The sequence below is a fragment of the Apteryx mantelli genome, chromosome 3 (assembly GCF_036417845.1).
Source record: "Apteryx mantelli isolate bAptMan1 chromosome 3, bAptMan1.hap1, whole genome shotgun sequence".
Classification (NCBI taxonomy): domain Eukaryota; kingdom Metazoa; phylum Chordata; class Aves; order Apterygiformes; family Apterygidae; genus Apteryx; species Apteryx mantelli.
Genome location: NC_089980.1, coordinates 45,002,037 through 45,029,337, shown reverse-complemented (window position 1 = coordinate 45,029,337; position 27,301 = coordinate 45,002,037). Strand labels below are relative to the sequence as shown.

The 27,301-nt window shown below is 52.6% G+C and overlaps 3 protein-coding genes across 8 annotated transcripts in view; 1 reads left to right on the top strand and 2 right to left on the bottom strand.

The window, feature by feature from the left end:
- XPO5 (exportin 5) overlaps positions 1-3,688 on the bottom strand; it is a 30,956-nt gene extending 27,268 nt beyond the window's left edge. For 2 of the 4 annotated variants that reach the window (XM_067293228.1, XM_067293229.1), the window contains exons 1-6: positions 3,583-3,688; positions 3,081-3,202; positions 2,352-2,424; positions 1,570-1,707; positions 1,096-1,278; positions 52-93 (exon numbers count right to left, since the gene is read on the bottom strand). In XM_067293228.1, coding sequence (XP_067149329.1) covers positions 52-93; positions 1,096-1,278; positions 1,570-1,707; positions 2,352-2,424; positions 3,081-3,202; positions 3,583-3,687 — 663 coding nt within the window. In that variant the 5' untranslated portion in view covers position 3,688. The remainder of the gene's footprint in view (positions 1-51; positions 94-1,095; positions 1,279-1,569; positions 1,708-2,351; positions 2,425-3,080; positions 3,203-3,582) is intronic. The other 2 variants (XM_067293230.1, XM_067293231.1) reach the window with 1 other exon arrangement.
- Positions 3,689-3,976: 288 nt separating this feature from the next.
- On the top strand, positions 3,977-13,585 carry POLH (DNA polymerase eta). 3 transcript variants are annotated; one of them, XM_067293225.1, is made up of 10 exons: positions 3,977-4,148; positions 4,225-4,359; positions 4,462-4,679; positions 5,102-5,271; positions 7,284-7,387; positions 8,458-8,577; positions 9,308-9,431; positions 10,099-10,164; positions 10,887-11,050; positions 11,966-13,585. In XM_067293225.1, exons 1-10 carry the CDS (start codon positions 4,012-4,014, stop codon positions 12,813-12,815), a joined length of 2,088 nt encoding a protein of 695 aa, XP_067149326.1. In that variant the 5' UTR covers positions 3,977-4,011; the 3' UTR covers positions 12,816-13,585. The 3 variants fall into 3 exon arrangements, with proteins under 3 accessions (XP_067149326.1, XP_067149328.1, XP_067149327.1); XM_067293226.1 differs by having other exon boundaries at positions 4,012-4,071; XM_067293227.1 differs by lacking the exon at positions 4,462-4,679 and having other exon boundaries at positions 5,154-5,271; positions 11,966-13,584.
- Positions 13,586-15,162: 1,577 nt separating this feature from the next.
- Positions 15,163-26,110, bottom strand: GTPBP2 (GTP binding protein 2). Its single transcript, XM_067293224.1, has 12 exons — positions 25,934-26,110; positions 23,699-23,725; positions 22,925-23,109; positions 22,520-22,628; positions 21,765-21,962; positions 21,292-21,466; positions 20,443-20,662; positions 19,865-20,000; positions 19,400-19,458; positions 18,420-18,591; positions 17,956-18,120; positions 15,163-17,505 (listed from the first exon to the last, which is right to left on the bottom strand). Exons 1-12 carry the CDS (start codon positions 26,108-26,110, stop codon positions 17,308-17,310), a joined length of 1,821 nt encoding a protein of 606 aa, XP_067149325.1. The 3' UTR covers positions 15,163-17,307.
- Positions 26,111-27,301: the final 1,191 nt, after the last annotated feature.

Sequence of the window (27,301 nt, the reverse complement as noted above, 5' to 3'; positions counted from 1 at the left end):
CCCAACCCTCAGAATTTACCCTGTGCACAAACATCCCAAAGATCTGCTAACCTGTGGAGTGGTGAGGGCTTCTTGTTCCTGGGGTGCTCCAACCTTGCCAATCAGAAAGATTCCACCGTTAGCAGAAGCAGCCACACTTCAGAGCCTCAAGCATTGCAATTCAAACCTTACCTGGAAATGCATTTCAACCAGACTACAAAACGCACCAGGGTTTCCCACCCACCACCATGAACTGCACATAGAACTGCCTGCTCTACAGCAGGATTTGCTGTTAGTGCATCAGGAAAATGTATGGAAGTCAAGATAGGATAGGCTTTTTCATTGCCTCCCAGCTTCATGTTTAGTGTAACTCCAGATTTTAACTCACAAAGAAAAGAAGTACACATAAGCAGCTATTTCTAGACTGGTCTCTGATGTATGCTTCACCTTCTCCGATCTAACTCCTTCTTATGGGAACAGCCTGGGGTAGAAATCTGCCATCACCTCCTATCTTGACCAACTTGAATGCCTCTGACACCAGATAAGAATTCAGGAAAGATGACGCCTCTTTAGGCAAAAGGCAAGAGCATTCCTCAGCACATCTTGACAGAAAAGGGCTTCCTGACCTGAACTGTAGGAGAAAAGGACCAGACAGACCCAGATACAATGCTGAGACACCAAAAACTTGCGCATTTTGGTGCATTGACATGAAGATGTAACTGCAGCAAAAGACAGTGGATGTATGCCCAGGATGACATCTCTTTACCAGTGTTGTTGTCTAAGCTACCCCAAATCAACCCATTTCTGTCACAACCACACCTTCATTTGCTAAGCTGTACACCCGTAGTGTCAGCCAGATGAGTGGTTCAATAATAAGCATGATGCACACATTTACTCAAGAGATTTACACTAGCAAATCCAAACTATCAATGTCAATCCTGTCACCTTGTGTACTCAGGCTTTTTGATCAGTGCAGGCTTCCTAGGTCACAGCAGAACCCTTCCCTAAATCTACAGTCACAGATTTCAGACAGTTTCTTGCACTTGTTTCCCAGATGATTCTCAAGTTCCTAAAAGCCTCCAGCACTGACTGAACCTAAGGAAAAGAGACTCTTACCATGCGTCTGTATTTGTTGACATTCTGCTGCAAGGTAGTAAGTAGGAAGCTGAAGATCTTCTCCATGTTCTGGGTGAGGGTTTGCTGGATATCTCGTCGCCGCTGGGTAGGCAGTGTTTGAAAAGTCACCACATCCTCTGCCAAACGTAGGAGGATGAACATCACCAATTCTGTCTGTGTTTCCTGATGTAGCAAAATGAAACACACTTCATGAATCCAGCTGAAACATTAAAACCTTTAGAGACCAGCTGAGAGGTGAAGAGAGAGTGAGCGAGCTTGCATGAAGGTACAAGTCATAGCTTGTGGAAACAGACAGAAGGTCTACCTCTGCTAAAACCATCTGGAATAACTGAATCTTACAGGGATATTTGAGCCTACCTTGCTCAACCATGAGTTAGGCTTTCCTCAGGATGGCAGAAGACTGAAACCTATGCTATGAGCCAGTGGAAGAGAACAGACAGGTATGTTTCATACCCCTTGCTTGGAGAGGGTATCCAGCTCCTTTAGCATATCAGGCCAGTGCTGAGGCCATTCACGCTTGATCATCTCCACCACAATGCGAGACAGAACATCCTTAATATGACTTTCCTCCTCTAGAATACTTTGAGTTCCCTGTAAGAGAAAGGGGGCAGAGTTATACAAGCAGTAAACCCCATGACATTCATCATTCTGACCCAGGAGGTAAAGTGGCTGGAAATATTCTAGACAGCACAAAAGGGAAGGAAAAAAAAAACCCCAAACCCCAACCCCCCATCACAAACAAACAGCTCTTGATCCTAGCTACCTTGAAGGGCACTCCCATCCTCCCATATGCCCACAACTAGTGAATTCTGGGCACCAAAAGGATTTTCCTGAAAGGGAGGTCACTTGGTCATGAGAGCAATTGCATCTATAGAGTAAAAATGACTAAGATAACGACTTTAGCATTCTTGCAAAGGACAAAAGTGTTCACATTTACTGAACATCCTTCTAAGAAAAGCAAAAGTAGCTTATATGTCTCATAAAAGCCTCACAACTTCCTGCCATTTGAGGTAGCAAGGTTATCCTGTACACGAGCTGACTAAGGCACACAGAAATGCGCTGGAACAGTCAGGGACATACAGTAAAAAAGTAATGAAACCCAGAACTGAATTCAGGCCCTCTATGGTAATTAATTGAAGGTTTTTTTTTTTTTTTTTTTCATTTTCACTCCCACTTTCCATCTCTAAGTGAAAGAATCATGCCTCAGAGTACAGTATGGGGGAGAAGGTACTTACGCTAGATATAAGGCCCATGACATTATTCTTCAGATAAACCTTCTCCAGGCGAGGCATGTTGTTCCAGCGGAACCTGTTCAATAGAATAATAATTAAAAAAAAGACACAAAGAACATCAGATCAAAACACTTACAAAAAACTCTGACCTGATTCTCAATGAACTGTCACTTCTTTACCTAAATTAAAGGGAATGAGACTCTACAGCTCAATATTCTGCCATTGCCCAATCTCTTAATGAAAACATTGAGTTAAAATTACTGCTGGCAAATGGGTGTGCACCGCTGAGGTCAACAGACACCAGAAGCAGCAGCAAAAGCACAAAGCATCAGGTCTGTGGCTGTCAGAGAGAGGAATCTCAGAACTCAACTAATACAAGGATTCCTGATTAGCGTGAGACTAATGATAGGGAACACTGCAGAGACCTACCGATAACCCCCTGCACCTACTTACATCTTGAAACATCAGTGTGTCTTAGAGCTCTGACTTAACGTAACCAAACCACCCGAAAGCTGTTTTCTCTGCTCCTTGTTTTACAGAGAACAAAATAACCACAGAGCAGGGCAGCAACTGGCCCCTGCAGCAGAACAGGCTCTGTGTCCTGAAACCCACTCCCCTGCACCAGGAGGCCCCAGCCGGGCGCAGAGATAAGGTTGGTGGGCAGCTGCACGGACGCAGGCCGGCACTCTTGCCCAGCGGCGGGGGCGCGGGCAGCTGGGCGTGCTCTCTTACTTGACCACATGCTCCAGGATCTGCAGGCCGAAGTGCCGGACGATGGCGGTCTGCGTCTTCTCGGCCAGCTTCAGCCCGCAGGGCACGCAGATAGGGCACTTCTCCTTGAACTCCTCGCAGAACTGGGGAAGCGGCGGGCAGACGCCCAGCAAGTAAAACGTGAGAGCGGTAGGACAGCATGGAGAAGGGAGGAGGGAGGGGGACCCCGGGAAAAGGGAGGAGAAGGGGATCCCAGGAAAGGGTGGGGGAGAGGGACCCCCGGGAAAAGGGGGGGGGGGGCCGGCACCGCGCACCCCCACGCCGCCGTCCGCCTTTCCCAGGCTGCCGGCAGCTCCCAGCGCCTCGGCTGCTGCCGGGGCCGCCGCCCCCCGGGGCCGAGCGCGGCGCAGCACGGCGCGGCGGCCGCCCGCCCGCGCCACAGGGAGCGGGGCAGGGCCCCGGCGCCGTGCGGACGGGGCACCCGCGTGGCCGGAGCCCGGTGCCTCCCCTGCCGGCCCGGTACCTTGAGCGCCTCCAGGCGGTAGCGCTGCGTGGAGGCCGGGTCCATGATCACCGTCACCGCCTTCACCAGCTGCTCGCACAGGCTGCTCACCTGCTCGGCGGACATGGCGGCGGCGCGGACCGGCCACCGGCGGGCGGCGGGCAGCGGGCAGCGCGAGGCGGCGGGGGAGGGGGCGCGGCGCAGGCGCAAGCGCCGGATCGGGGCGGCTCTGCGCATGTGCGGCGGCCGCGGGGTGCACGGCGTGGCAGCGCGCATGCGCCGCGCCCCCTCCGTCCCTGGGCGGCTCCACCCGCCTCTCGCGAACTACAGCTCCCGGCGTGCCCCGCAAGGCACAACAGCTCCCGTGGGGCAGCGCGGCAGGGGGCGGGGCACCGCCCCCCGTTCACCGGCCGACGGAGCAGCGGCGCGCGCGAGCGGCGGGCGGTTGGGATGTCGCGCGGACGGGAGCGCGTGGTGGCCCTGGTGGACATGGACTGCTTCTTCATGCAGGTGGAGCAGCGCCTCGACCCGCAGCTGCGCGGCCGCCCCTGCGCCGTGGTGCAGTACAAGAAGTGGCAGGGCGGCGGGTAGGTGGCGGCGGCGGCGCGGCCGGCCCGGTGGCGGCGGCGGCCCCCTCACCCCCCCCCCCCCGGTGTCTTGCAGGATCATCGCCGTGAGTTACGAGGCGCGCGCCTTCGGCGTGGCCCGCGGCATGTGGGCGACGGAGGCGCGGGCGCTGTGCCCCGAGCTGGCGCTGGCGCGGGTGCCCGAGGTGCGGGGCAAGTCGGACCTCACCCGGTGAGCAGGGCCGGCAGAGGGAGCGGGCCGGGCCGGGCCGGGCTGGGGGCAGCGCCCGGCGGCGCCGGGGCCATGCCTGAGACGGTGCCCGGCGGTTGGCAGGTACCGGGAGGCCAGCGCGGAGGTGATGGAGGTGCTGTCGCGCTTCGCTGCCATCGAGCGGGCCAGCATCGACGAGGCCTACCTGGACCTGACGGGCTGCGTGCAGGAGCGGCTGCAGGCGCTGCAGGGGCGGCCCCTGGGCGCCGCGCTGCTGCCCACCACCTTCGTGCAGGGGCTGCCGGCCACCCCCGACCCTGACCATGGCCCCAGTGGGAAGGGTACGCACCACACCGCTTGTCCGAAAGTCACCACACTGCTTCATGTACTGCAGCAGGGCTTGGTGCCTGTTTCGAGATGCTTGGCAGCATCTCGATGAAGAGAGTGAGCGTCCAGCTGCTTCCCCTTTTGCTCCCTGCGCTGTCCCTCCTATCCATCCCTCTGCTGCTCCCTCGCTAATGCTCTTCATTTATCTGCATAGACAGGAAGGGGTTGCTTTATTTTTTCCAAAAAAAGAATGTGGTAAATGGGATCTTTATTTTCCCAAGTGCCTAGGTTTTAAGGTGCCTGCTTCTTGTTATTGCTGTTGGGACCGAATTACAGAAGCGTGCAGCTGTTCACTGGGGCTTGCTAAAGCTACCAGTCCCTCTGCTGCACTCACCAAGAAATGCCCACACTGATCCTCTTTGTGTCCCTCTGCTAGAGGAGCTGCGGGAGTGTGGCGTGCACGAGTGGCTGGCGTCGCTGTCTTTCAGTGACCCCGAATGTCCGGACCTGCAGCTGACCGTGGGAGCAGTAATTGTGGAGGAAATGAGGGCAGCTGTAGAAGCAGCCACCGGATTCAGGTGTTCAGCTGGGATTTCACACAACAAGGTATGAGTTTAACACATCAGCTTGGCTTCTGAGAGCAGAGTCAGAACATGCCGTAGCAGTGTCACACTCTTCTAAATATCTGTGTGATAGAGGTTGAGCACAGTGGGGTGTGCAGCCACATCTGAGAACACATTCAGAGAAATCAGGACATGTGGGAAGAGGTTTAAATGTTTCCTTCCAAGAGATAGGAACTATTTAGTCAGAGCTGAATTAATTTACTGGCTCGGTTCCTGGTATATCCTAACTAGTTAGCTCACTATGAAGAAACGGCTTTCAAATCCCCCAGGAGAGTTTTCTTTAGAAACAACAGAACTTAAAGCTGGTGTCTTCCTCCCTGAGGTTTGGGAGACGTGGCTGTAGCTGTGGAATGGTTTTCACTGACACAAATTCCCAGTTACTTGGAAGAAGAAGAATACCAGCTCAGTGGCACTGACGTGCATCAGTTTGTTTTTCCTCTGTCTAGTCAAGCAATCTCCAGCACCTGCCAGCCATGCTATGGGTGATGCTCAGCCAGCTGCTGAGAGAAGCCGCAGGAGCACTTCGTGCATGACAGCAGCTGCAGAAAGAAACTGACTTTGATGCTGCAGCTATAGAGGTTTCCTGCTTGACGATATGCAGGGTGGTTTACTGAGAGCACCTAACACTTGTTTCAGCCTTTCCAAAAAAGGCTTAAACAGACAGTTAAGATTTAAAAGATGCAGGCTGTGGCCAAAATAAGAAAAAGATAAAGACTAAATCGGTGCTTTGAAACTTCAGATAGATGAAGTTCATCTGAGGATGCTGCAGAACCAATTTGAAGTATTACAAGCCATTTGTGCATACTGGAGCTAGTTTTGCACAGGCTCACCTTAAAACTAGAGAGGACTGTGATGCAGAGATGAGCTGGCTAAGGAAGAGTGCTGATGTAGAAACTTCTATTGGAAGGGATGTTCAGCTTGTCTTTTTGCTCTAAAGGGAGGTGGGAGGAACAGAGACTAGGAGGCCTTTGGCTGAGTCACAGTAAGTCAGGAAGTAGCCTGGAGTTATTGTGGGCAGTCAGCAGGATGAATCAGTTATGAAAGTACTATTGTAGAAATGGTGAATCCTGTTTCAGCTTGTGCTACTTTAGAGAGGTGTCAGAAATAAATTATTCTGCCCTGTGAAGTCTCAGTGATTGTTTTAGCTTGAGGCACTTTACTCAGGGATAATGTGGGTAAACTTAGAAGAGTCTCCAGTGAAACAAGAATAATAATAACCAGACATCTGGAAAATGACTGGATGTGAAAAGTTGAAAGAAATGAATCTGTTTTGTCTAGAAAAGTGAGAATGTATGTAAGCCTGTGAAAGAGGCTGTTAATATGGATTGTAGCTTAATATGCTGAAAAGGAGTTTTGCTTAGTTATAAGATGGGTAATAAAGCTGTGAAAGAGGAAATTATTAGATTTACTTAAAAAAAATAAAATCAGCTGTATCTATTTCAGGGTGGTCCGGTTATTCTTAATTCTGTGTTAGACTATGGTGGGAGGGGAAGCTGTGTAGTAAATAGGCTAGAGAACATTCCTTCTAGGCCAGCATTTTTGTATTTTGCAGATTTCCTTCTGTAGCACTATGCTGCTGTGGACCTTGCAGAGAGAAGGTTAAAATAGTCACATCATGAAAAAGCAAGACAAAAACAGAAGATGAAGGAGAAAAGGCTCAGAGAGAGAGAGAGAAAAATAGCCTGGGGAGGATAGTGGGGATGCTCCGGAAGCTCTAGCATGCTCACCTGATGAAAACTAAGCCAGCCAGACCGTGTGATAGACCCCAAACTGCGTGGAGCAGGAGTCTGACCTTTTGCAGAGCTACACATGTGGAAGTAGCAGTGCTAGTCTCTGGGAGCAAACAACGGTGCAGCCTGTACGTCCTCCGTAACAGCTGTTCCAAAGACAGCTCTTAGCTAGAGGTGATACATTACAGGCCATTAGGCAGTCTTTCACAATAAAGTCAGTGCAGAATTTGTAATAACAGGCTTTCCACCCTCTTTTGTGTTACAGACACTGGCAAAACTGGCCTGTGGGTTGAACAAGCCCAACCGCCAGACACTAGTATCTTCACAATCTGTCCCACAGCTCTTCAGCCAGATGCCTGTTAGCAACATGTAAGTGCTGGGGAGCCGTCTGCTTTTGTGCAGCCTGGGGCTCAGGCTCAGCCGCTCTGTGGCAAGAACGTGTGGTGGAAGTGCTGGCCCTGTGCTTCCACGGTCTACGCTTTCACAGGGAAGAGAGCCCTGCTTGTCTTCATTGCTTCAGTGCTTGCTCCTGTTGGTTTTGTCATCACTGGTTGCGTGAGCAGAACCAGAGTGACTAGAGGATACGAAACTGTTCCTGGCCACCTCAACAGACAGTAATTTGATGTTAATAGGTAACAGCCAGCAAAGGGTTTTCAACATTCACCGTAACCGCTCATCAATGCTTGTAAGAAACAAAGAGGGAGTCCTGCTAGAAATCCTGCACAGCTGTGAGTGACAGTTCAGGAAGAGCACGCTTGGGAGCTGCAGCTCTGCCAGTGAAGGTGCACACCCACCAGCATCTTGTGGGCAGCCTTTCCCTGGGTAGAGCTGTGCTCAAGATGCCTGCTGAGATGAATGGGTGTCTGCCAGCAGTAACCATTAGCAGGAGGCCACAGCTATGCCCCAGTATGAGGAACAGAGAGCCAGACTCCCAGAGAGCAGGAACAGTTTGGTTTTGAACATCTGCAATTCGCACAAGTGCTGCTTCTTGGTGGGGAAGAGTTACCGGCTCTGCTACTCCAGGGGGAGCACTGGTTCAGCTCTCCAGATCTGCAAACTGCTCTCTGCCTTCAGTGTATCACTGGTGGAGAAGGGTGTGTGCATGGGAAGGGTCCTGCCCATGTAGGAAGGAAGCAGGGAGTGTGTGAGGCATTCTTCAGGGCACAGATTGGGAGCACATCTTAGAGATGGAGCTGGGGGAGAGGCACTGGAACTGGGTGAGCTCTGAGCTCTTCCCACTTCAGCTCTTGTACATCCTTCTACTACAAGTGAAAGAGCTGTTATGCACTAAGTGTTCCCTTTTGTCCTAGAGCCTATTAGACTGGATTACTTCCTTGCCTGGCCTGCTTCTAGCTGCTCTGGATGAGGGCAGCTAGCTGCTGAAGACTTGGCATAATCTTCATGTGATGCCTCATTTGTGTTCCCTCTCTCCCCTGTAGCCGAAACCTAGGGGGGAAGCTGGGTGCTGCCATCAGAGACATCTTCAGAGTGGAATACATTGGGCAGCTGACACGGTTCAGTGAGATGGAGCTCCAGACTCACTTTGGAGACAAGACGGGGTAATGATGCACCACTTGCCACAGTTTGGCTCTTGGCAGGAAGCAAGTCTTCCTTTTGGTGGTGGGTTGTTCTGCTGTGGTTAGGAAGGTTGGAAGGTTTTGCCTGCCAACCAGCTCCTCTGCCTTGCTCTGCAGCATGTCTAAGGATGGGGCCAAGCTGTACAACGGCTCATAGCAGGCTGGGAGGCAGGTGAGCTTGACAGTCTCATTACATAGGAAATTCTAAGGCTGGACTGGAGCCTGAAACACCCCTTTTGAGCCCAGAACAATGGCTGGGAATCCATGCGGACTAGCGAACTGCTGTTGCCTCAGGAGAAGAGGCAGAGGAGCTGAACTGATGGGCAGTCAAGGCTTGAAGGGAACCTGCCTACTCAGCTGTGGCAGCGATTGCAGAGTTGGGAGTGAGAGGCAGAGCCATGACTTGCGCAGAGCTGAAAACATGGCTCAGCAGAGGGATGGTTTGCTGTCCAGCAATGCATGTGTGCCTGTCTGTGGGCAGGGAGAGAAACAGCTTATCACTCCTGACTAATATTGATGCAGGGTCTGAATTCCAGAGCACCTGTTGTGCCAGCCCTAGGGCTGTCACATCTGACTGATCTGAGGACAGAAAGTAATTATCCACTGGCACATGCAGAACCACTGCAGTGGGTGTCCCTGGGCCACAGGTTCACCAGTGTCTATAGGGGGCTGTCTAGCTGTCTTCGCTTCCTGTTTCCTCTGTGACTTTCAGGTCCTGGCTCTACGACCTGTGCAGAGGAATTGAAGATGAACCTGTCAAAAACCGGTACTTAACCCAGTCCATTGGCTGCAGCAAGAACTTCCCTGGGAAGACAGCCCTGGCCACGCAGAAGGAGGTAGGAGAGGCTGGTGCCTGGCCTTTGGTTTAGAAGAGATGAGGATGCTCAAAGCTGGGACTAGCTTGCAAAAGCTGCTGCTTTTCTGTGTCACAGCACCCTGAAATTCAGTCTGGGGGCTGGGTGGGAGGGAGTGGTTTAGGCCCCAGGAGCTAGGGAAATCCTCTGTAGATAGAAGTGCAGCGACAAAGTGCTGCACAAAGAGGTCCAAACTTGTCCTATTTTGCATGAGCAAAATGGCCCTGTGCCCTTCAAAGGGGATTCACAGTGCCAGGCTTCAAGGGCTGGTTGCTAGAAAGAAGGTAACTAGCCCAAAGAGGGAGCGAGGCTGCACCTTCCCTGCTGGCTGGAGAGGCTTCCACAGAGCTGTAAGAGATGCAAAGAGGGATCCAGGGTAGAGAACCCAGTTTCCCTTAGGTGATGGCTGGTAACAATGCAGCATGATCTCTCTGGTGCTGGCTACAATAATTTGCCTCTAGGGTTGAATCCTCACCTGGGCTGATTTCTCCAGGAACACTCCTGATAATGGGCCTTGTGGCAGTCTGTGTCTGTTTCAGTCTGACTGCTGCTGCAGCGTTCCTTGGTGTCTGCAGCGCTGCTCTGAGTTGGCAGCAGTGCTCTGAGCATAGCCCCAAGCCTGTTTGTTACCCTCGTGTGTTTCGTGCAGGTGCAACACTGGATCCTGCAGTTGTCCTTGGAGCTGGAGTCCAGACTGATAAAGGACAGGAGTCAGGTAAGGAGAGGGGCATGGAGGGCTTGTTTCCCCTGCTGTGTGCGAGGGGGCCAGGCCTTCAGGAAGCCATGCAGCACATTTGCACTGTGAGCTGTTTGCAGGAGGCTGAAGGTGGGGTGTGTGTTGGGGCAGGAAATCTGCCTGCCCTCAGACATGCAGCTGTGTGTGACGTGCCCTGAGCAAAGAGGTGAGCAAGAGCCTGGCCAGGAAGGATGGCTTTGTCCCAGAACGCTGCAGCTGAGGATGCTCCTTGTCCCGTGCTTTAGGATGTAGGGACCTGAAAGCTACTACATGCTTATCCTGCCACACTGCCCCTCCATTGCAGCTGCAAGCCCTCTACTGATGCAGCCTTGCCTATGCTGCAGGCTTTCAGAGGAAGTGAGCTGTGTTTAAACCCACAGATGTTAGACTGCAGGCCAGGGTGAGGTTAATCTGCTAGCTTCATTGTTGCAGGGAGGTCAAGAAAAGGTGTATAGCTGACTTTGAAGAAGAACAAGGACTAAATGCTTCCCATCCTGTGTGCTGCAGCTGTATGAGCATTTGCTGTCCTGTATCTTGTCCCTTGGAGATTAGGCCTGGCAGGACAAGCTGCCATCTGTCAAATAGCATTGAGAGGTAACAGCTGATAGCACAGGGCTCTAGGCAGTGAGACCGTCTCCTCAGCCTTCCCTGCTCTGCCCTGTAGATGTCGCTTGTAACACAGCCATGTCCTCTCTCTGCAGAACAACCGAGTGGCCAAGCAGCTGATGGTGGTTATCCGCATGCAGGGAGACATCCGGCTGTCGCGCTGTTGTGGTCTGTCCCGCTATGATGCCCAGAAGATCAGCAGCGATGCCTTTGCCATCATCCAAAACTGTAACATGGCTGGAGCTCACCAGGCTGCCTGGTGAGAGCAGGAAGAAGCGGTTCATGTCGCTGTCAGGGGCTGCTCTGCTGCTGGGGTGCAGGATGAGGCAGAATCTGACAGATGGGAACAAGAGAGTTATGCTGACTGGCTGGAATGGGAATCCCCGGTGCACACACAGCAGAGCACACTTGTTTGTGGTAGGACAGCTGTGAGAGCCTGGCTCCTTCCTAGCCCCACATCTGGCTGGACACTGCTAACTTCTGTACTTGAAGCTGCAGCTGCTGGCATGGGAATCTCCAGCTGGAGAGCTAGAGTGAGGCAGTCCCTGCTTTCCTCAGTCTGAGAACTAACAAGGCCTTGCTCTGCTCCCCTAAGGGCAAAGATGCTTGCTGGGAAAAGGCCACTGGTGTAGGAAGAAAAATCAAGGTACACAGCTGCCATATTCAACCTTACTCCCTTCTCTTCTGCTCTGCAGTGAAGGCTGAGGCAGAGTTAAGGCAAGAGGGTGCAGTCTCTTAGGCTGCAACAAGCTTGCTGCTCCCTTAAAACCCTTTCGCCCTGACTGGGAGTCTCACAGCTGCTCCAGCCTGTGGTAGACTGAAAGTCCAGGCTGGCAGCCAGCATGCACAAGGCCTAGGCCAGCTGTCCTGCTCCAGTGCTCGTTCCTTTGGGAAATGCTGCTCTGCCCCACTCTTGGGAATACCAAGGCTTTCTGTGCTGCCCAACCCAGTGTACTGTGTCTGTGAGGGAGGAGAGACTCTGTTCTGAAGATAGCAATAATAGCATTTTGTTAGAGGAAGCATCTCTCTTCCACCCCTTGCCAGATACCTGGACTAAGCTCTTTTGCAGCCCGCCCTGCCTGTGATCTTTTCTTATGCTGCTTGAAGTCTCACCTCAAAAGACTTCCTGCTTCCCAGGCTGGTGTCTGAGCTGATGTTGATTTGTCCTTTGCAGGTCTCCGCCTCTCATATCGGTGCTTCTCTCTGCAAGCAAGTTCTCAGAGGCTCCCACGCTCCTCTCTGCAGGCATTGCCACCTTTCTGACCAGTGATACCCAGTCTGATGGCACTGCCACCGCCAGCACAAAGACCACATCTTCTAGGAGCCCAAGGGTCAAGTTCTTCAGGAGCCCAAGCAAAGAGCATAGGAAGAAGCCGGCTAATGCTATTGAGTCATTCTTCCAAAAGGCAGCAGAAAGGCAGCAAGCACAGCTGCCCAGCCTGCCAACTACCACCAGCACAGAGTCACCTGTGCCCAGCTCCCTGGAGCATCAAGCGGGAAATGGTGTTGGACTCGCCTCTGTGCAGTGCGACCTGGAGTCCCCTGTGAAGCACAGTCCCAGAGAGGGGAGCTCTGCCTCTCCTTACAAGAGGCTTCCTTGTGAAGAATCACTGTCTGATGTTACACAAATGCCCTCAACACCCCCAGGCTCCAAAATCCTTTTGAAATTAGAGCAAGCTACAGAGGGGAATGAGCAGAATTTGCCACCTTCTCCTGAGCTCGCCCTGTTCCCTCACGCCTCGCCAGGGGACCAGCAGCAGTGTGAGAAGTGTGGCCAGCACGTGCTGGCATGGGAGCTCCCAGAGCACATGGACTACCACTTTGCTGTGGAGCTGCAAAGCTCCTTCCTGGAGCCCAGCTCCCCCCCAGCTCTGACAGCAGCTCTTAGCCCTAGGGCTGCAGCTTCCAGGTCTCCTGCCAAGACCAAGAGCAAGCCCAAGACTCAAGGAGGCTCTGGTGCAAAACGACCTAGAGAAGGTGTGACAAGAACTTTAGATTTTTTCTTTAAACGCTTATCTCCTTAACTCCCAGCCACGCTGGGATTTTTAGATAATCAGTGTTTTTTAAATACAGTTGAAAGTTTTTATACTGGCTGTCAGGTTTTAATGCAGAAAAGTCTAATAAATTATCTCTACCCCAAATCTGAGAGGAACTGGAACTCATGAATAGTGTGTGGTGCTGGATGTACCCAGCTTTGCAATTGATCGGATAGAGTCTGGTGGCAGCTAGCTCACCCCTGCTTGATATGACCAGAAGCTGCATCATACTTTCACCTACCCCTCCTACTATGGGTATTTCCATAGCTTCACTGCTCCATTAATAAATCTATTCCTATAGGTCTTTCCTGTGGTGGGAATAGTGTCTCCCCACACTGTAAAAGTGTGAAAACTGAAGCACAAAGACAGCAACTTATCCCAGGAAGTCTCCAGCCAAGTCTAGTCTCAAACCCCTATCCATTTGATCAGTCTGAGGCCTCCACCTTATGATTGTTCTCCTCTGGCTGCACGTGGGGTCCTTGGCCTTACTGTATATTTTACATATAGGAACTTACCCTATGGTTACCCCCCCCCCCACAACCCCTCTCTGACAGCAGACTGATTTTATTCCACAAACCAGAAGGATTTTTATTATAGACTGTTTGTCAATTCCCTCTATGTAGCCATCCTTTCTGTGATGCTCGTCTCCAGCTCTGGAGTGTGCAAGTAAGACTGCTCCTGTCAAATAAATAAACTTTGAGGAGGCTGGAACTGTACTTTTGGTGGGCTTTTTCAGGTCCTAGCACAGTGGCTGATACTTGCTCTTGAGACATGAACTGCTTACTGCTAGAGTCCTGGTGAAGGGGGTGGGAAACATGCCAAAGCATCACGTGGATCTCTGTGAAAGCTCCCCTCTGTCCCAGAAGGAGCGTCTAACCTCCTTCCTCCTTACAGACTCTGGGTGATACTACAGGCAACTTGGTTACAGGTATCTGGTTTGATGTTGTTCTGGGGAACATCTTGTTCAGCTCTCTGGGACGTGGGAGATCGTTCACATGAGAGTGGCTGCCTCAGCCCTCCACAGATTGCAACACAGCCAACAGAGCAGAACATTGTACAGGGAACAAGCAGGCACTGAGCAAGGGAGAGACCCCCCTCCAGGGCAAGGGAGGCTTTTGCCCTCTACCTCCCAGCAGGCCTCAGCTCCATGCTACACTGTTGGCTGTCTGGAGCCATTGGGTCTGTTCCAAAAGGCAAAAGTGCTGCTGACAATAATTTGAACTCAGCTGTAGGGCAGAGGGAGGGAACTTGCCATGTCAAAGTGGCGCTGGGTGGGGTTTGGAAATGCATTGCACACAGTTTCATCAACTGCAGGCTTCCCCTCCCAGGGAGGGGAAAGAGCGCCTTTCTGGTGGAGGCTTCTGCTGGCAGCAGATAGCACATGCAAGTACTGCTGCACTTTGCATCGTTATTTCCCCTTCTTTTCTGAACTGCACCATCCTGCTTGTAGCTGTTGATGAATCTGCTCTCCTTGCAGCAGATAGATAGCCTTTTTCCCTGTGCTAGGAAGCTGCAACACTCATGTTAGTGTGGGGCTAATACTTGCCAACACAATTGTTGCAAGGTTGCAATTAGCATATGGCAGAGCTAATTCTGGTGTGTGCTGGTAAGCAACAGAGGAAGGAATTAAGGAGTCTCTCTCCTTAATGACAGGCCTCACGTTCCAAAGTGACAAGTTTCCTGAAGCTGTCACACAAAATTGCAACCAGTTTGGTAGGGTTGCCTCATGCTCCTGTGACAGTAGCATGTCTCATTTCCTACGTGTCCAGCAGGCCTGGACTCAGCAGGTGGCACTGCCTGACACAAAAGCAAGCCAAGGACAGACAGATCCCTTCGGTGACACAAGTCACCTCCAATGGGAAGCCTTTCTGCCTCTGCTTGACCCAAGGGAATAACCTGTTTTCATGGAGAGAAGGCAGTTGCAAATTGCTTGATAAGGTCAAAGCTATTTTAAAAAACAAACCACTGGTTAGATTTGTGCCCTAGAAAGCATCCCTTTAATTAGGCTCTGGGGAGGGGGGAATTTGTGGCTGCTAGGAAGCATGAGCCACAATCCATCCAGCCCACAAGAGTGAGAAGTGCTGTGCTCAGGGTGACGTGGTTGCCTGTCACCCCAGGCTGCACATGCAGGTCAACGCAGATAAGCAGGGAGAGCGAGGCTGTAAACAGCAGCGTGCATGCATTCCTTCCACGCCACAGCCTGGTATTTATAGGGCTGACTGCAGGAAGCTTACGAAGGGGTGGAGGGCAGCCGTCTCCAACCATGACCCAACTCCAAGGGCAGTATAGCAAGAGCAAAGCTCTACCCTCGCTCATTGTACAACTCAGCCAGCAATCTCAATAAAACATCTTTATTCTGTACATTTATATATAGAAGCTTGGGGGAACAGGAGCCCCCCCCGGCATTAGAAAAGTTAAAGACAACAAAACAACAATTATGAAGAGCATGGCACCAAGAACGGTCATGCCACAGATGGCAGGGACAAGACGAGACCAGCCGTCTGCTGTTTCAGAGATGGTCACTGCACCCTGTGTCTGCCTCAGTGCAGAAGACACCAGGGCTGCTGCAAACAGCTGGATTCACACCCCCACCCAGGGCAGTTTTCTCAGTGAGCCACTAGCACCAAAGGGAAGAGCCTGCTGGCAGCTGGGGCCTGTCCTTGCAGGCCTGGGTGAAAGAACATGTTGCTGTAACATCCAGACCACTGTCAGGGTGGAAGGGAAAAGGGCTCCTGCTTCAGCAGCTGCCCTGAGCCTGTAGGCGCTGTCTCACTGCTGGGCTGTTGAGGAGGAGGCAGGTTTTCAGCTGGATCAGTTCTCCTCCCGGAGAACAGGTAATGCCTGCTCCTGTCACTACTGAGCTGCCTCTGAATCTCTCATGGGGAGGATGGCCTTTCATCATCCCTTCATATATAACACATTTTCACCAACTTCACATCACTTCAGCATGCTCTTTGCAGGGTGCAGCCACTCCATGTGCTAAAGTGCTGCTCTGAGACGTCCACAGATCAGCGTGGGCTGCTTAGCCCTGCATGCACTGCCTGTGCCAGCAGCCCCAGCAGAAGAGGAACTTGCTTTCAGGATGGTAGTAGGGTTATTCTGGCAAGTGAGTGCTATTACGGGCCCTCTCCTTTCTCTTCAGTCAGGGCTGGCAGGACACCATGCCCTGCTCCAAGGCTGGCTGAAGAACTGTTGCTCACAGCTGATACATTTGGTCTAACAGTCAACAGTAAAACCAAAAGCCTATGTACAGCTGTACAGCCCCTGCTGCATCCTCCAGGCTAAGAGTAGGCTAGAGTAACTGTCACACAGGGCACAAATGGGGAATCACATGGTAGCAAGTGAGGGACAAAAGTGCTCCACTTCTTGTGCACAAAGTCCTTGCTGGCAACACCAGCTTTCCTCCAACAATGAACCCCAGTGGCAGGGGAAAGAAAAGAAATCTTCCTTGAGAACAAGAACTAAAATCACGCCACTGTCAAATCACATCTATACAATAAAAGTCATCTGTTTTTGTGTTAATAACACGGCCTGCCCTGCTCAAACATTAAGGCAAGTGTCTGAGGAGCAAGCTGGGCTGGGCCCTGGAACAGCTGTACCAGGGAGCCCACTGCAAAATGCTGCCGCCCACTTGAAGATGACATCTGTAGCTGAACCCCCGTAGAAACAACCAGCACATGCCAGCACAGGCCCAGGCCCCACTCTGCTCCACAAAACTGCCTCCTGCTTCTGACAGCAGGCTGCTGCAAGGAGCAGATTTAAGTGCAAATTCTGCCTTCACACTTATGTCAAGAGGCCGTGCCACTCAGAACAGCCCCAACCTCCCAGAAGTCACAAGTGGGAAGCTGAAGGAGTGTGTGCATGTGCATACGTGTGGGGAGCAGGACAGGATGCTTGTCCAACAGTAAGACATCCAGATTACAGTAATGCAAAACCAACACACAAATGGACACTGCAGATTAAAGTCAACCAAGATTAAAATGGTTAAAAAGTGTTCCGAATGCATTTTGAAAGGTTCAGCCAAGCCCCCACTGTGGGTAGCAGGGCCTCTTCCATCCCCTCCCCAGAGGGATGTGCTGCAGGACTACTCAGGATCGAGCTGGAATGGGACCAGATCTTGTATCAGAGATGGAAAAAAAAATCCCTTCACTGCTAGTCTTCGAGGGCTCTGCTCCTCCCAACCAGTAATTTTCAAACAGTAAACAAAGCCAGAGCTTGCCTGCCCAGGTCTGCAGGTGCCTCTGATCTATTCTGGAGGGCAGGGTAATCAAAGCAGCAGGCAACGTGGAGAACATGCTTAACTGGCCTCATGTAGGGCACTGAATGCAAGAAACTCTCCAAGGCTCCATCTCACAGCACAGAGGAGGGATGCCCACACTAGAACTGGACAGCAGCAGCTCCAGGCATCACTTGGAGAGCCAGGGGAGCTTCCATCCTTCTCCCCAGTCGTTGGTGAGTGATCTCTCTGACCTAGTGGTAGTCAGAAGCTCAGTTGTCCAGGCCCCAGGGACTCCTCCAGACCATTTTCTTTGGTGGTGATGGCTTGGAGGTCAGTGACATGCCCAATGCCTTTGGTGACTCCTTCACGGAAGAGCAGTTTGGCTCCTATCTTCAAGTATTCAGGATGCTTGATGAATCTGAAACGGACGACTGCCTTCTCTCCTGTCCGCAGCTTGTCCTAAGGAGACAAAGGGGGACGCTTGGGCCCACTTACTGCACCTCTGCATAAAGGAGAGGTGGATGTAGATGCTAAGAAGATGAGGTAACTGGGCTGGTTGCCTCTCTTAAGCTGCAGAGTTTGAGCCCTTCCCATTATTGTCTGCATGGTGGGAGACAGGAACACACAAGCTCTGGAGAATGGAGAGTTCACCTCCCTTCCCAGTCTTGCTGGGATCCAGCAAGCTGCTTGTTTTGTGATAAGGAAATTCTTTAACATTGTTAGAGGCAAATCAACTATACAGGCAGGATAAAGGGACGAATATGCTCTCTGAAGGGACACAGCTGCCCAAGATACCAGAGAACTGGACTTGATAGTCCCATGGTCCCTGGCTTTACTAGAGGGCATAGTGGAATCCCAGCAAGCCCCACAGGGAAGTCCATATTCCCCCCCCTTTCCTCCCAGGCCTACCTTTCCATGGATCTTCTCTACAATAGCAGTCTGCCGCACGTTTCCTACATGCACCGTCACCTGAAATCCCTTCCGGAAAGTCGTGGCATGGAACAACAGCACGATCTCGGCTTCAAACACTGAGCAGATGGTGGGGTTCATTTCTGGGCTCACCATCACCATGCCCTGCACAACAGCCCAAAGCTCAGACCACTTGGGGCCAGCCCCTTTGCCAGCCCCATACCACACGCACATTTCCACTCTGGGACTTGGCCTTGTCTCCCATTCTCAGCCCTGCACTCCTCCTACTTCATAACCTGGCCATTTCCTCCCCTTCCAGCAACTTTTCTGCAAACATCTCTACTTCATTCCCATGTTACCAGGGAGGATCTCCATGGAAGCCTCCAGCCCTGCTCACTGAGGACCCTGGCAGCTGATCTTACCGTTTTTAGAGTGGTGAGGAGCCTGGCAGCAGCTGGACTCACCTTGCGCAGCAGGGAGCGGTCAAAGGGCCCAAGGGCCAGAGTGGCTGCCTGCCCTGCCCGCAGCACACGGCAGGCTGAGCGGTTACGCTGGATGCTGCACACCTTCAGCCGGAGGAACTTCCCGTCATCAGTGGGACCAACCACCAGGTTCTCCCCTTCTCGGCAGATCCCGCTGCCCAGGGCACAAAAGCAGGACAGAGTTCAGCAGGAAACAAGGAAGAAGCCGCACTCTGCAAGAGTGACCTGTACTAACTCCCCAGGGCCAAGGAGATGAGTGTCTCTGGACTCCTACTCAAGCATGTGATGAACTAACAGGGATACAAAGCTGGTATGAACAGGGATTTCCTACAGCAGCAGCAAAAGCCACACTATCACTCCTTAGAATACCAAGTGTTTTTTTCTCTTGGACAGGTGCTTGGACAGGTGCTCCCAGTGTTCTGCCACATTGCACTGTTTCTCCTGGACAGACTGCAGTTGGCACCCATTCTGTATGGGCACCCCGAGAACCAAACTGCTCTGACCATTCCTGGGACACTGAGGGACAGCTGATAACTTCTGCTGGGATCAGAGGATTTGCTTTGCACATTTACTTCTCCTCCTGCTTGAGGAAGGAGAAAAGCAACACCTTGGGATGCTGGCTAACCTCTGCTGACTCTGGGTTCTACCATGCCTTCTTTCAGCACGCTACAGGTCACATTCCTAATCTAGCAACTTGAGAGCAGAGTCCTCACTTGCCGCCACATGAGCAATGGGCTGTTCACAGCACCTCCCAACACCCTGTAGGGCTTTACCCTCAATCAGCTCTGTTATCTGGCAAGAGCCAGGACTGACTTAGCCTTATGCTGCTTCCATCTGATACAGATAGAGAGGACTGGATAGCTTCCACTCTGCTGCTCTCAGAGCAGTGGGTGACTTTAACCTTGTTGGAAATCTGGCAACCATCCACACCCACACTCATCTATCTGCCTGGCATCACTTACCTCGATAGAGTTCCTCCCACAACAGTCCCCACCTCTGGCACAGTATAGATTTCATCAACCTGCAGGAAGGCAACCAGAATAAGCTGCTCAGACAGCTGGAAAACAGCACTCCAGAAGAACAAGCCACCCTCGCCATGTGTGGAGGGAGGGGAGCTGTCTGCTGGGCATCAGAGGCCATCTCGGAGCTTTCACCTGTTCCCACTATCTTTCCATTAGAGGAACCTCAGCCCGAGAAGTGGAAACCAGAGAAACCATCTTTTATGTGAGATGGACATCCCTTGGCTACGACAGAGCTGAGCCTAACAGGCCTTTACAAGGAGCAAGTCTGCTCTTTACTCTAACAGTTACCAATAGTCCAGAAGTTCATCACATGTCCTCCCATGGTGTCCAGAGCACCTAACTGGTTGTCACACATCACAGTAATGAGTGCAGGAGCAGATCTAGAGCTGAACTACCCTTACATACCTGAAACTCCGTGAGCTGCTGCATTAGTTCCTCCTGCTCTTTACTGTTGGTCAGTGGAGGAAGGATGTTGAGGAAGACTTTCAAGAGATCTAGGTTCTCCCCAGAAACGCTGGACAGTGTGAAGATTGGGGTGATGCTGCCAAATACACACAGACAGGGATGAGCGGAAGGCCAGAGTGCAGCTGCAGAAAGTGACTGTGATTCTGAATCTACAGAGCCCAGCAGGAAGACAGAGACTACAGTAAGAAACTGGACCACAGTGGAAGGGTACGTGGGCTAGGTGCAACTCTGCAGTGACCCTGCCTTAACGCTTGGTCAAGGCACCTATCATCTGCCAACCCACGTTTCTGTCCTAGAGAAGTAACCCCAACTCAGCCTCTGACACCTTCTGCTCCAAGAGCTCAAAAAAGGCCTAGGAGGGGAAAATGCCCTCTTGGAGAACATAAAGGCAGGAAACCTGATAAGGAGCCAAGATGTTCAAGATGTGGTCTGCTCCCCTGAGGAAGGCTTTCCCAGCTCCACCCAGCAGCCCAGTCTGAATTATGTGTTCCTGGCAGAAGGAAAGAAGAGTCCCTTACTTGGGAGACTGCGCGAACTGCTGCGCTGCTGTGACAGCATCGTCATCTGAGTTCACAAGCAAGGGGAGCTTGTTGCAGCCTGGCTGCTTCAGGATTCGCTCCAGCTGTTTTACTGTCCGTTCCACAGTGGCTTTTGAACACAAGTCGACTTTGCTGATGACGATGAAGAAGGGGACCTTGAGGGCCATTGCCAAGCCCAAGTGCTCTCGCGTTGTGCCTGCTGCAGGAGAAAAGTGAGAGTGTAGGTGCAGTAGCAGTCACCACTGCTGCTTGTTTATGGTACAGCTGTGTCTCCTGGACCTCCCACAGGCCCACCCTAGAGATTTCACCCTATCCTGCTCAGACCATCAGGCAACGAAAAGGGAACATTGTTCTTTTAATCAAAACAAACATCAGTCTAGAAAAATACAGATAACCAAGACTTCTTGTGCCTGATCTCTTTGCTTCAGAAAGATGCAGTAGTTTTCCTCCACAGACCAGAGTTTTCCAGAAAACAGCCATCAAAACGTCACAGAAAAATGTGAGAGAACTCCAGCTGCCTTTTTACAAGGCTTCAGGATCCACTACCCCTACGAATATGTCAAAGAGATTTTTTTCCAGCAAATGCAGCCTCAAATGCCAACCAAAGCCTCTCTGTCCTGAGCATTGTTTCCAGTAATATGGTATACAGCTGACCAAAGGATCCCACTCTACCCCCTCCCGGCCACTTGTAGGCACTGGCCTACCAGAAAACAGTATTTTTTTTCTGACAACAATTCCCAGCTAACCAGGATCTGCCCAGCCATCCTCCATTCATCTTCACACACTGCTGTAAGCCCATCTGTGTGTTTCTCAGTGCACAACACTCACCAATGCCAGTGTTGGCACTAACCACCAACATAGCAAAGTCTGGGCAGTAGCTGGTGAGGCCAAAGATGGTTGTTTTCAGGTACTTGTGGTGGCCAGCCAGATCAATGAAAGTGATCATCTTGGAGGAACTCTCACAGATCTCTTCTGCTGTCCGGGAGTCACTGTAATTCACCACCTGAGGAACATGAGGACTCAGTAAGAAGGAGCACTACCAGGCAAGCGAAGGAAGAGCCAGCCCTTATCAGACCACCTTGACCTCAAAATTAACGAATATAGATCATTCCCCATGGATGCAAGAAACTACGTTTGTTGCAAATGGACAAGCAGCACTTGGGTTTAGCTATGGGGACACAGCTGGGCAACCTCTCTTCCATCATGTTTCCGTCACTGTTGTAACAGTAACAAACAGTCATACTCTCCTTCACCATCTCACCCTCTCCCAGCTCTTTGAGTTCAGCAGGCCACTCCCTCACCTCTCCTTTGCTGTTGAAGCCAAGGATCTCAAAGCTGATACTCGATGTTCTTCCTGACTGGATTTCGTGGAGATGCCGGAAGAGGTTGAGGCGTGCTCTGCCCCTCCCATTGTCCAGCTCTCCTTGTGTCAGGACACCCAAAAGAGTTGATTTCCCTGAGTCCACGTTCCCCAGCACAGCCACTCGCAGGTCTAAGAACTAAGGGAAAAGGATCAAAGAAATCAGGAAACTTAGCCACTGTTGTGCTGGTTGTTGCACCAATGCTGCATGGCAGCACAGATGGGCTCCAGAGACTTTCCCTCCATGATGGGCACTGTGCAGCACAATCCTCTTCCTCAGATTCTGCTCCTTCTCTCAGCAAATCACAGCCCAGGAATTGCAATACACTTTCTAGCGTTGTGATGTCATACACCAGCCTCTGACATCAGAGAACAAGGTCATTTGTTGCAGCAGGAACTGCAAATCCTTCCCTGTTTGCACACTGGGCTGCATCACAACCAGTGCCTTAGAAGTGAAATAATTTCTCACCTCCGATGAAGGCAATCTCCCCTACTGGAATCTGCCACAACTGCAATCCTGGAGATGAAAAACGTTGTTCTCAAGCCTCCCTTTGGCAGCTCTTTAAAAAGCACCTGCTATGGGCCAATCTAGGGCAAAGCGCCTCTAGGGTTTGGGCTCCCATCCCAAATGGAAGCTGCTTGAATGAAGCCTGGAAGTCTCCAGCGGGAGAGGCCGGCCAAGCTGCAGGTTCCTACCTGCTGGTTGTCAGGCACCTTTCGGACAAGGACCTCTGTTATCTTCCTTGGAACGTCGCTGTCATAATCGACCTCCCTCTCCCGGAGCACTGTGATGTCTGCCCCAACTCTGCCATGAACGCAAAGGAAAGAGTGAGACGCACATTTGTACTCAGCTGCCTTTGCACTTCTAGAATCAGACCTGGCAAAGTGAATGGCCCAAACACTGGAAACAGCAGGGCAGAAGCCTCAAGCTTTCAGCCAGGTTGCCCTCCTACTCCCAGAGCCTTGTGCTAAGGGAACTTCAGTCATACAGAGGCTTTGTGAAAAGGAGCCACCAGCCCCACTCCCCTTTTTGGGGCCGAGCTTCTCTGTACTGGAGGCTGTCTATGCCTGCAGGTCTCACAGAGGGAAGGGAACACATACTTCTCCGCCATACGGCGCAGTGTCTTGAGCGAGGCACGCATCTCCTCTTCTGAGAGGCCCACCAGCAGCCCGTTGTCCTCCACACCAATCTGATAGACAGCCTCACCTCGGCCTTCTTGTAGTCGCCACTTCATCTGTGTCACCAGGTGCTCAAAGCGATATTGCGAAGGATTCACTAGCTTTAGCTGTTCAAAGGAGGGGGTAGTTAGAGTCACAACATGGGTGCACAAGGAATCCCATTGCCCAAGGCAGCAACTCCCCAACCCAACACCATGAAGCAAGGCCTCCACCCTAACCCACCTCTGGAAAACACACCTCATGATAATGGGGTAGCAGATCATTCCTGCATCTTGCAGAAGGGATCTGTACCCTGCCTGCTCTGGGGGTAAAGAAACAGCACCATGCAACCTATTCATGATACAGGAACCAAATAACTGTGAATGGCAGGAGAGCCACAAGCAAGTGGCAAAGGAATATCAGGGATACCTGGGTATCTCCTCCAAAGAAGGAAGATCTCAGGAAAAGTATGGTGGATCTCATCTCCTAAACCAGATTCCTAAAACAAGTGCTGAGATCCAACTCTTCCAGCTCAGCATACTGGGTATTGCTACGCACAGAGACCCAGAAGTGGACAGATAACTCCTTAGTCCAGTGTCTGTTTTTCTGTCCCTTTCTTGAACATGTTCCCCATATGCTGTCTTTGTTGGAAGTTACTCACTGCAAAACAATCCTCTGGGAGGAAGACCTCCCCTCTACAATGCTCAAAAGACTCACCTTGTACTCGATGTTCCCATCTTCTGCCTGGTCAGAGAATGAAACAAGATAGAAAGATTAGACATTGTGCCAACAAGGACTTCTATAGGCACCAGCCACCCAGGCACTCTGTAGCTCCTGCTACCATTTTCAGAGAGAGGGAAAACTGCAGAAACATGCTGTGTTAGTTACAGCCTCACCTGCCATTCATTCCTACGCTGTACTGGAATTTACTTTGGGTTTGTTTCTGCTGTTTGCATCACACAGGTTGAAAAACAGAGGCTAAAATTAGAGTCATGCAGGAGGGAATGCTGCCTTTTTTTTTTTTTCTCCTGACAGCAAAGGATGGGGTCAGTCTGAAAGTCACAGAGACTTCCAGTTTCAAAAAAAAAAAAAAAAAAAAAGCACAAACCAACAGATGATCAGAAATCTCCACACATCCCACTCCATTCACATCCCACACTGCCACCACACGCTGTCCAGCACCTTCTGTCCACCCAGTGTGCATGGAAACACCTGACTGGGGGCAAGAATTGCTGTCCCCTCTCCCACACACTGTTATGCTCCTCACCCAGTTATTTTTTCATTGACTCCTTCCTATATCCATGCACATCTCCCTTGCAGAGAGAAGAAACTTCAGACATAAGGAAGCAAACTATTGACTTGTTTGTAGTACAGCAAACTAGTCACTGGCCTGACGGTTCTGGAGAACTGGAGATGATCAGGAGCGTCTGTGGACAATGTCCTCAGAAAGGCTACCCCAGGAAGGGCTGCAGCCAAACTGGATTGTCACAGCCCGAAACAGACCCATTAACTCATCAAGTCCACTCCAACCACAACAGGCACCAACTCTCAGAGGGAACGTATGGTCAGTATTGAAGTAAATTTCCCACTGGTTCAGTCCAAGGACCACTGAGAAAGGGCTGGAGCCTGCAGGAAGCCAAGTACTCTGGCAGACTGAACTGGGCTGCCAGCACTAAGCACTTCCTTTTCCTCTGGACACTGATTTGCACATCGAGAGAGGCAAGAGCCCTCTCCTCGCCTTCTAGTTCAGCTCTTAACCACAGCGGAGCTTATGGTGGCAAAAGGCCAACAGAGGCAGGCTCCAAATTATCAGCTCTGCTCTTGGGCAGCGGAGCTATTTAGTGAGAGAGCGGTACTTGCAAAAGTTTTTCCTCTGTTATCATCCAACTCTAAGAGAAACACTGCATTCGCATACAACGCTGTATGTGATAAGGGGGTGGTGGGTCTGTTTCAAGGCAGCTGAGACTAGAAAAGCAACAAGTCTAGACTTGCTGGGCTGCGTAGCAAACAAGGTAGCGGAGGACAGGAAGCTGTGCTGAAACCACAGGGACTGTCCAGCCTCCAGCTGAAAGGAAGAAAACCCAAACTGCCGCTGCAGGGGACAACTCTGCCCGTGGAAGAGTCAGCTCACAGTAGCTAAGCCCTGTACATCCTCTGCCAAGAGGGATTTCTCCCTCCCCCCCCAACACAGGCTCCTACATCTTTTACAGAAATCTTGCTGACTGGGGCTGAGCAATGCAGGGCTCGCCACAGCAGCAGTCCTATCGGTTCTGCGACAACTGTCTGAACTAACCAACACGCTACTTATTACCAACATCACACTTTCCTGCTGTAAGAGGCAAGCGAGAACACGACCTCTCACTTTGCCAGTACCCTCTGCATCTCCACGTAAGAAGACATTTGTGAAGCGAGCTGCGAAGGGTGTCACTAGAAGCTGCCGAGCGACATCTAGGAGCTTGGCAGCTGGAAAGACACTCGCACCCACCAGACCGACTCCCCAGGAGAGACGCGAACAGGATGCTCGGGGCTCCGAGCTGAGCAAGGTCTTACTTCCAGAGCCGTTTGGCTCCCAGATGGCAACGCACCCAGGGAGGGACGCTGCACAGCGCGCCACTAGCGATGGACAGCTTGGCCCACCGCGCCGGGAGCTCCCTGGCACCAGGGGCGCCGCCACGTCGAGCGGCGGCGGGGAAACCGGGGCAGCGGCAGAGGAGGAACCAGCGCTGGCGGGGCCGGGGCTGCCAGCGGCGGAGCGGCCGCAAGACGCCGAGCCCCGCTCCGGCGCGACCTCGCCGCGACAGCCCCGCCGGGCCCCGCCGCCCCGCGGCCCAGAAGCGGCCTCCCACCTCACGCTGCGAAACCCGACGGGCTCCCCGCCGCGCCAAGCGGGCCGGCGCCCCCCTCGCTGCGGGACACCCCGGCCCGGCCCGGCGGCGGCGGCGCGGAGCTCACCTCGGGCGGCAGGTACGGCGGGTTGTTGGCCTTGGCCCCCCGGCTCCGCCCGCTCTTCTTCTTCGCCTTGGAGCCGCCGCCGGGCGCGGCCCCCCCGCGCCCGCGCAGCGCCCCCCCCGCGCCGCCACCCGCCGGCCGGCAGCAGCCCCCAAACAGCTCTGACACCCGCGAGTCCATGGCGGCGCGGCGCGGCCCCGTGCGGCCCCGCCGCCCCGGTGCGGCGCCCGCTCCCCGCCCGGGCTCGCTGCCCCGGCCCCGGCGTCAGAAACCGCCGCGCGGCGCCACGGGAAACTGAGTCCCCCGCCGCCGGACTACACCTTCCGGCACGCCCCGCGCCATCTACCTTGCCCAGAACTACGGCTCCCGGCAAGCCCCGCGCCGCGCCGTGCCCGCTCCTCTATGGGCTAACCTGCGCGGGGGCGGACGGGAGTTGGAGTCCGGGGAAGGCGGGAGGGCGCCGCCTGGCGGCCACCGCGGACATCGCCGCCGGGTCGCGGCTCCGGGCGCTCCCCCCGCCCCCGCCGTGCTTTGGGGAGGGGGCCTGGGCCCAAGAACCACCGAGGGCGAAAGGCTGAGGGAGGGGGTGATCCTCTGACACCTGCAACTCCCGTTTTGGGGACTCTGCAGTTTGCAGCTTGTGTTGCCAGGGCACAGTCTGCTGTGTGCATTGAGCCCTGAATACCCTCCACTTCAGTGACGGCTATTGGCACTGATTCTGACTGGCATCAGGGACAGGGAGCCAAAATGTTTTTTAAAAATAAGTTTTGCATCAGAAATACTTAATGACTATACAGAAATGGTAGCACACTACAGAACTATAAAGAAGATACCATAAGCTCTGCTGAGAAGGGTTAGGAGTAAAAGCAACAGGCTGAGAATCTCCTGCCACTGGCATTCTCTGCCAGTAACATATTGCATGTTTTGCCACTTGTTTGCCTCTCTGATATTGTTATTGTTACTGCCAGTAAGCCTCGTTTTTCTCAGCTCCATCCCCTGAGGACAGTGATGCTCGATTAACGTTTGTTACCATTAGCAGCTTTTTAAAACCTTTGACTGGTGCTTTTAACAGGTAGCCAAGGTCGCTGTACCGTAAGCACACAGCGCTCTTCTCCCTGCACGAGCACTGGAGAATTGCTCACCCCATTACAGAGCGGCGCGACCGCCTTTCTCGGCTGTGTTTTGGAGGCTGCACCCAATCGGGCTGAGGCCACGCTGTTTCCAAACACGGCAGGCGCTCGCCGCACGCCGCCCGGCCCGGCTCCCCGCCTCCAGCTCCCAAACAGCCTCGCTACGCGCGGCAGCACGCTGCCGCAGCTGCCAGAGGAGGGAGCCCGCAGCAGCGCCGCGGGGGCTCCCCGGCCCGCGCAG

What these genes read in the sequence shown, in the direction of transcription:
- POLH (XM_067293225.1), top strand. Translation starts at nt 4,012, where the DNA reads ATGTCGCGCGGACGGGAGCGCGTGGTGGCCCTGGTGGACATGGACTGC. An exon ending in CTGGGATTTCACACAACAAG is followed by an intron (nt 5,272 to 7,283) that starts GTATGAGTTTAA and finishes TTTGTGTTACAG; the next exon opens with ACACTGGCAAAACTGGCCTG. An exon ending in CCCTGGCCACGCAGAAGGAG is followed by an intron (nt 9,432 to 10,098) that starts GTAGGAGAGGCT and finishes TGTTTCGTGCAG; the next exon opens with GTGCAACACTGGATCCTGCA.
- GTPBP2 (XM_067293224.1), bottom strand. Translation starts at nt 26,110, where the DNA reads ATGGACTCGCGGGTGTCAGAGCTGTTTGGGGGCTGCTGCCGGCCGGCG. An exon ending in AGGTGCCTGACAACCAGCAG is followed by an intron (nt 21,963 to 22,519) that starts GTAGGAACCTGC and finishes CTTTTCCCTTAG; the next exon opens with TTCTTAGACCTGCGAGTGGC. An exon ending in TAGTGCCAACACTGGCATTG is followed by an intron (nt 20,663 to 21,291) that starts GTGAGTGTTGTG and finishes TTTCTCCTGCAG; the next exon opens with CAGGCACAACGCGAGAGCAC.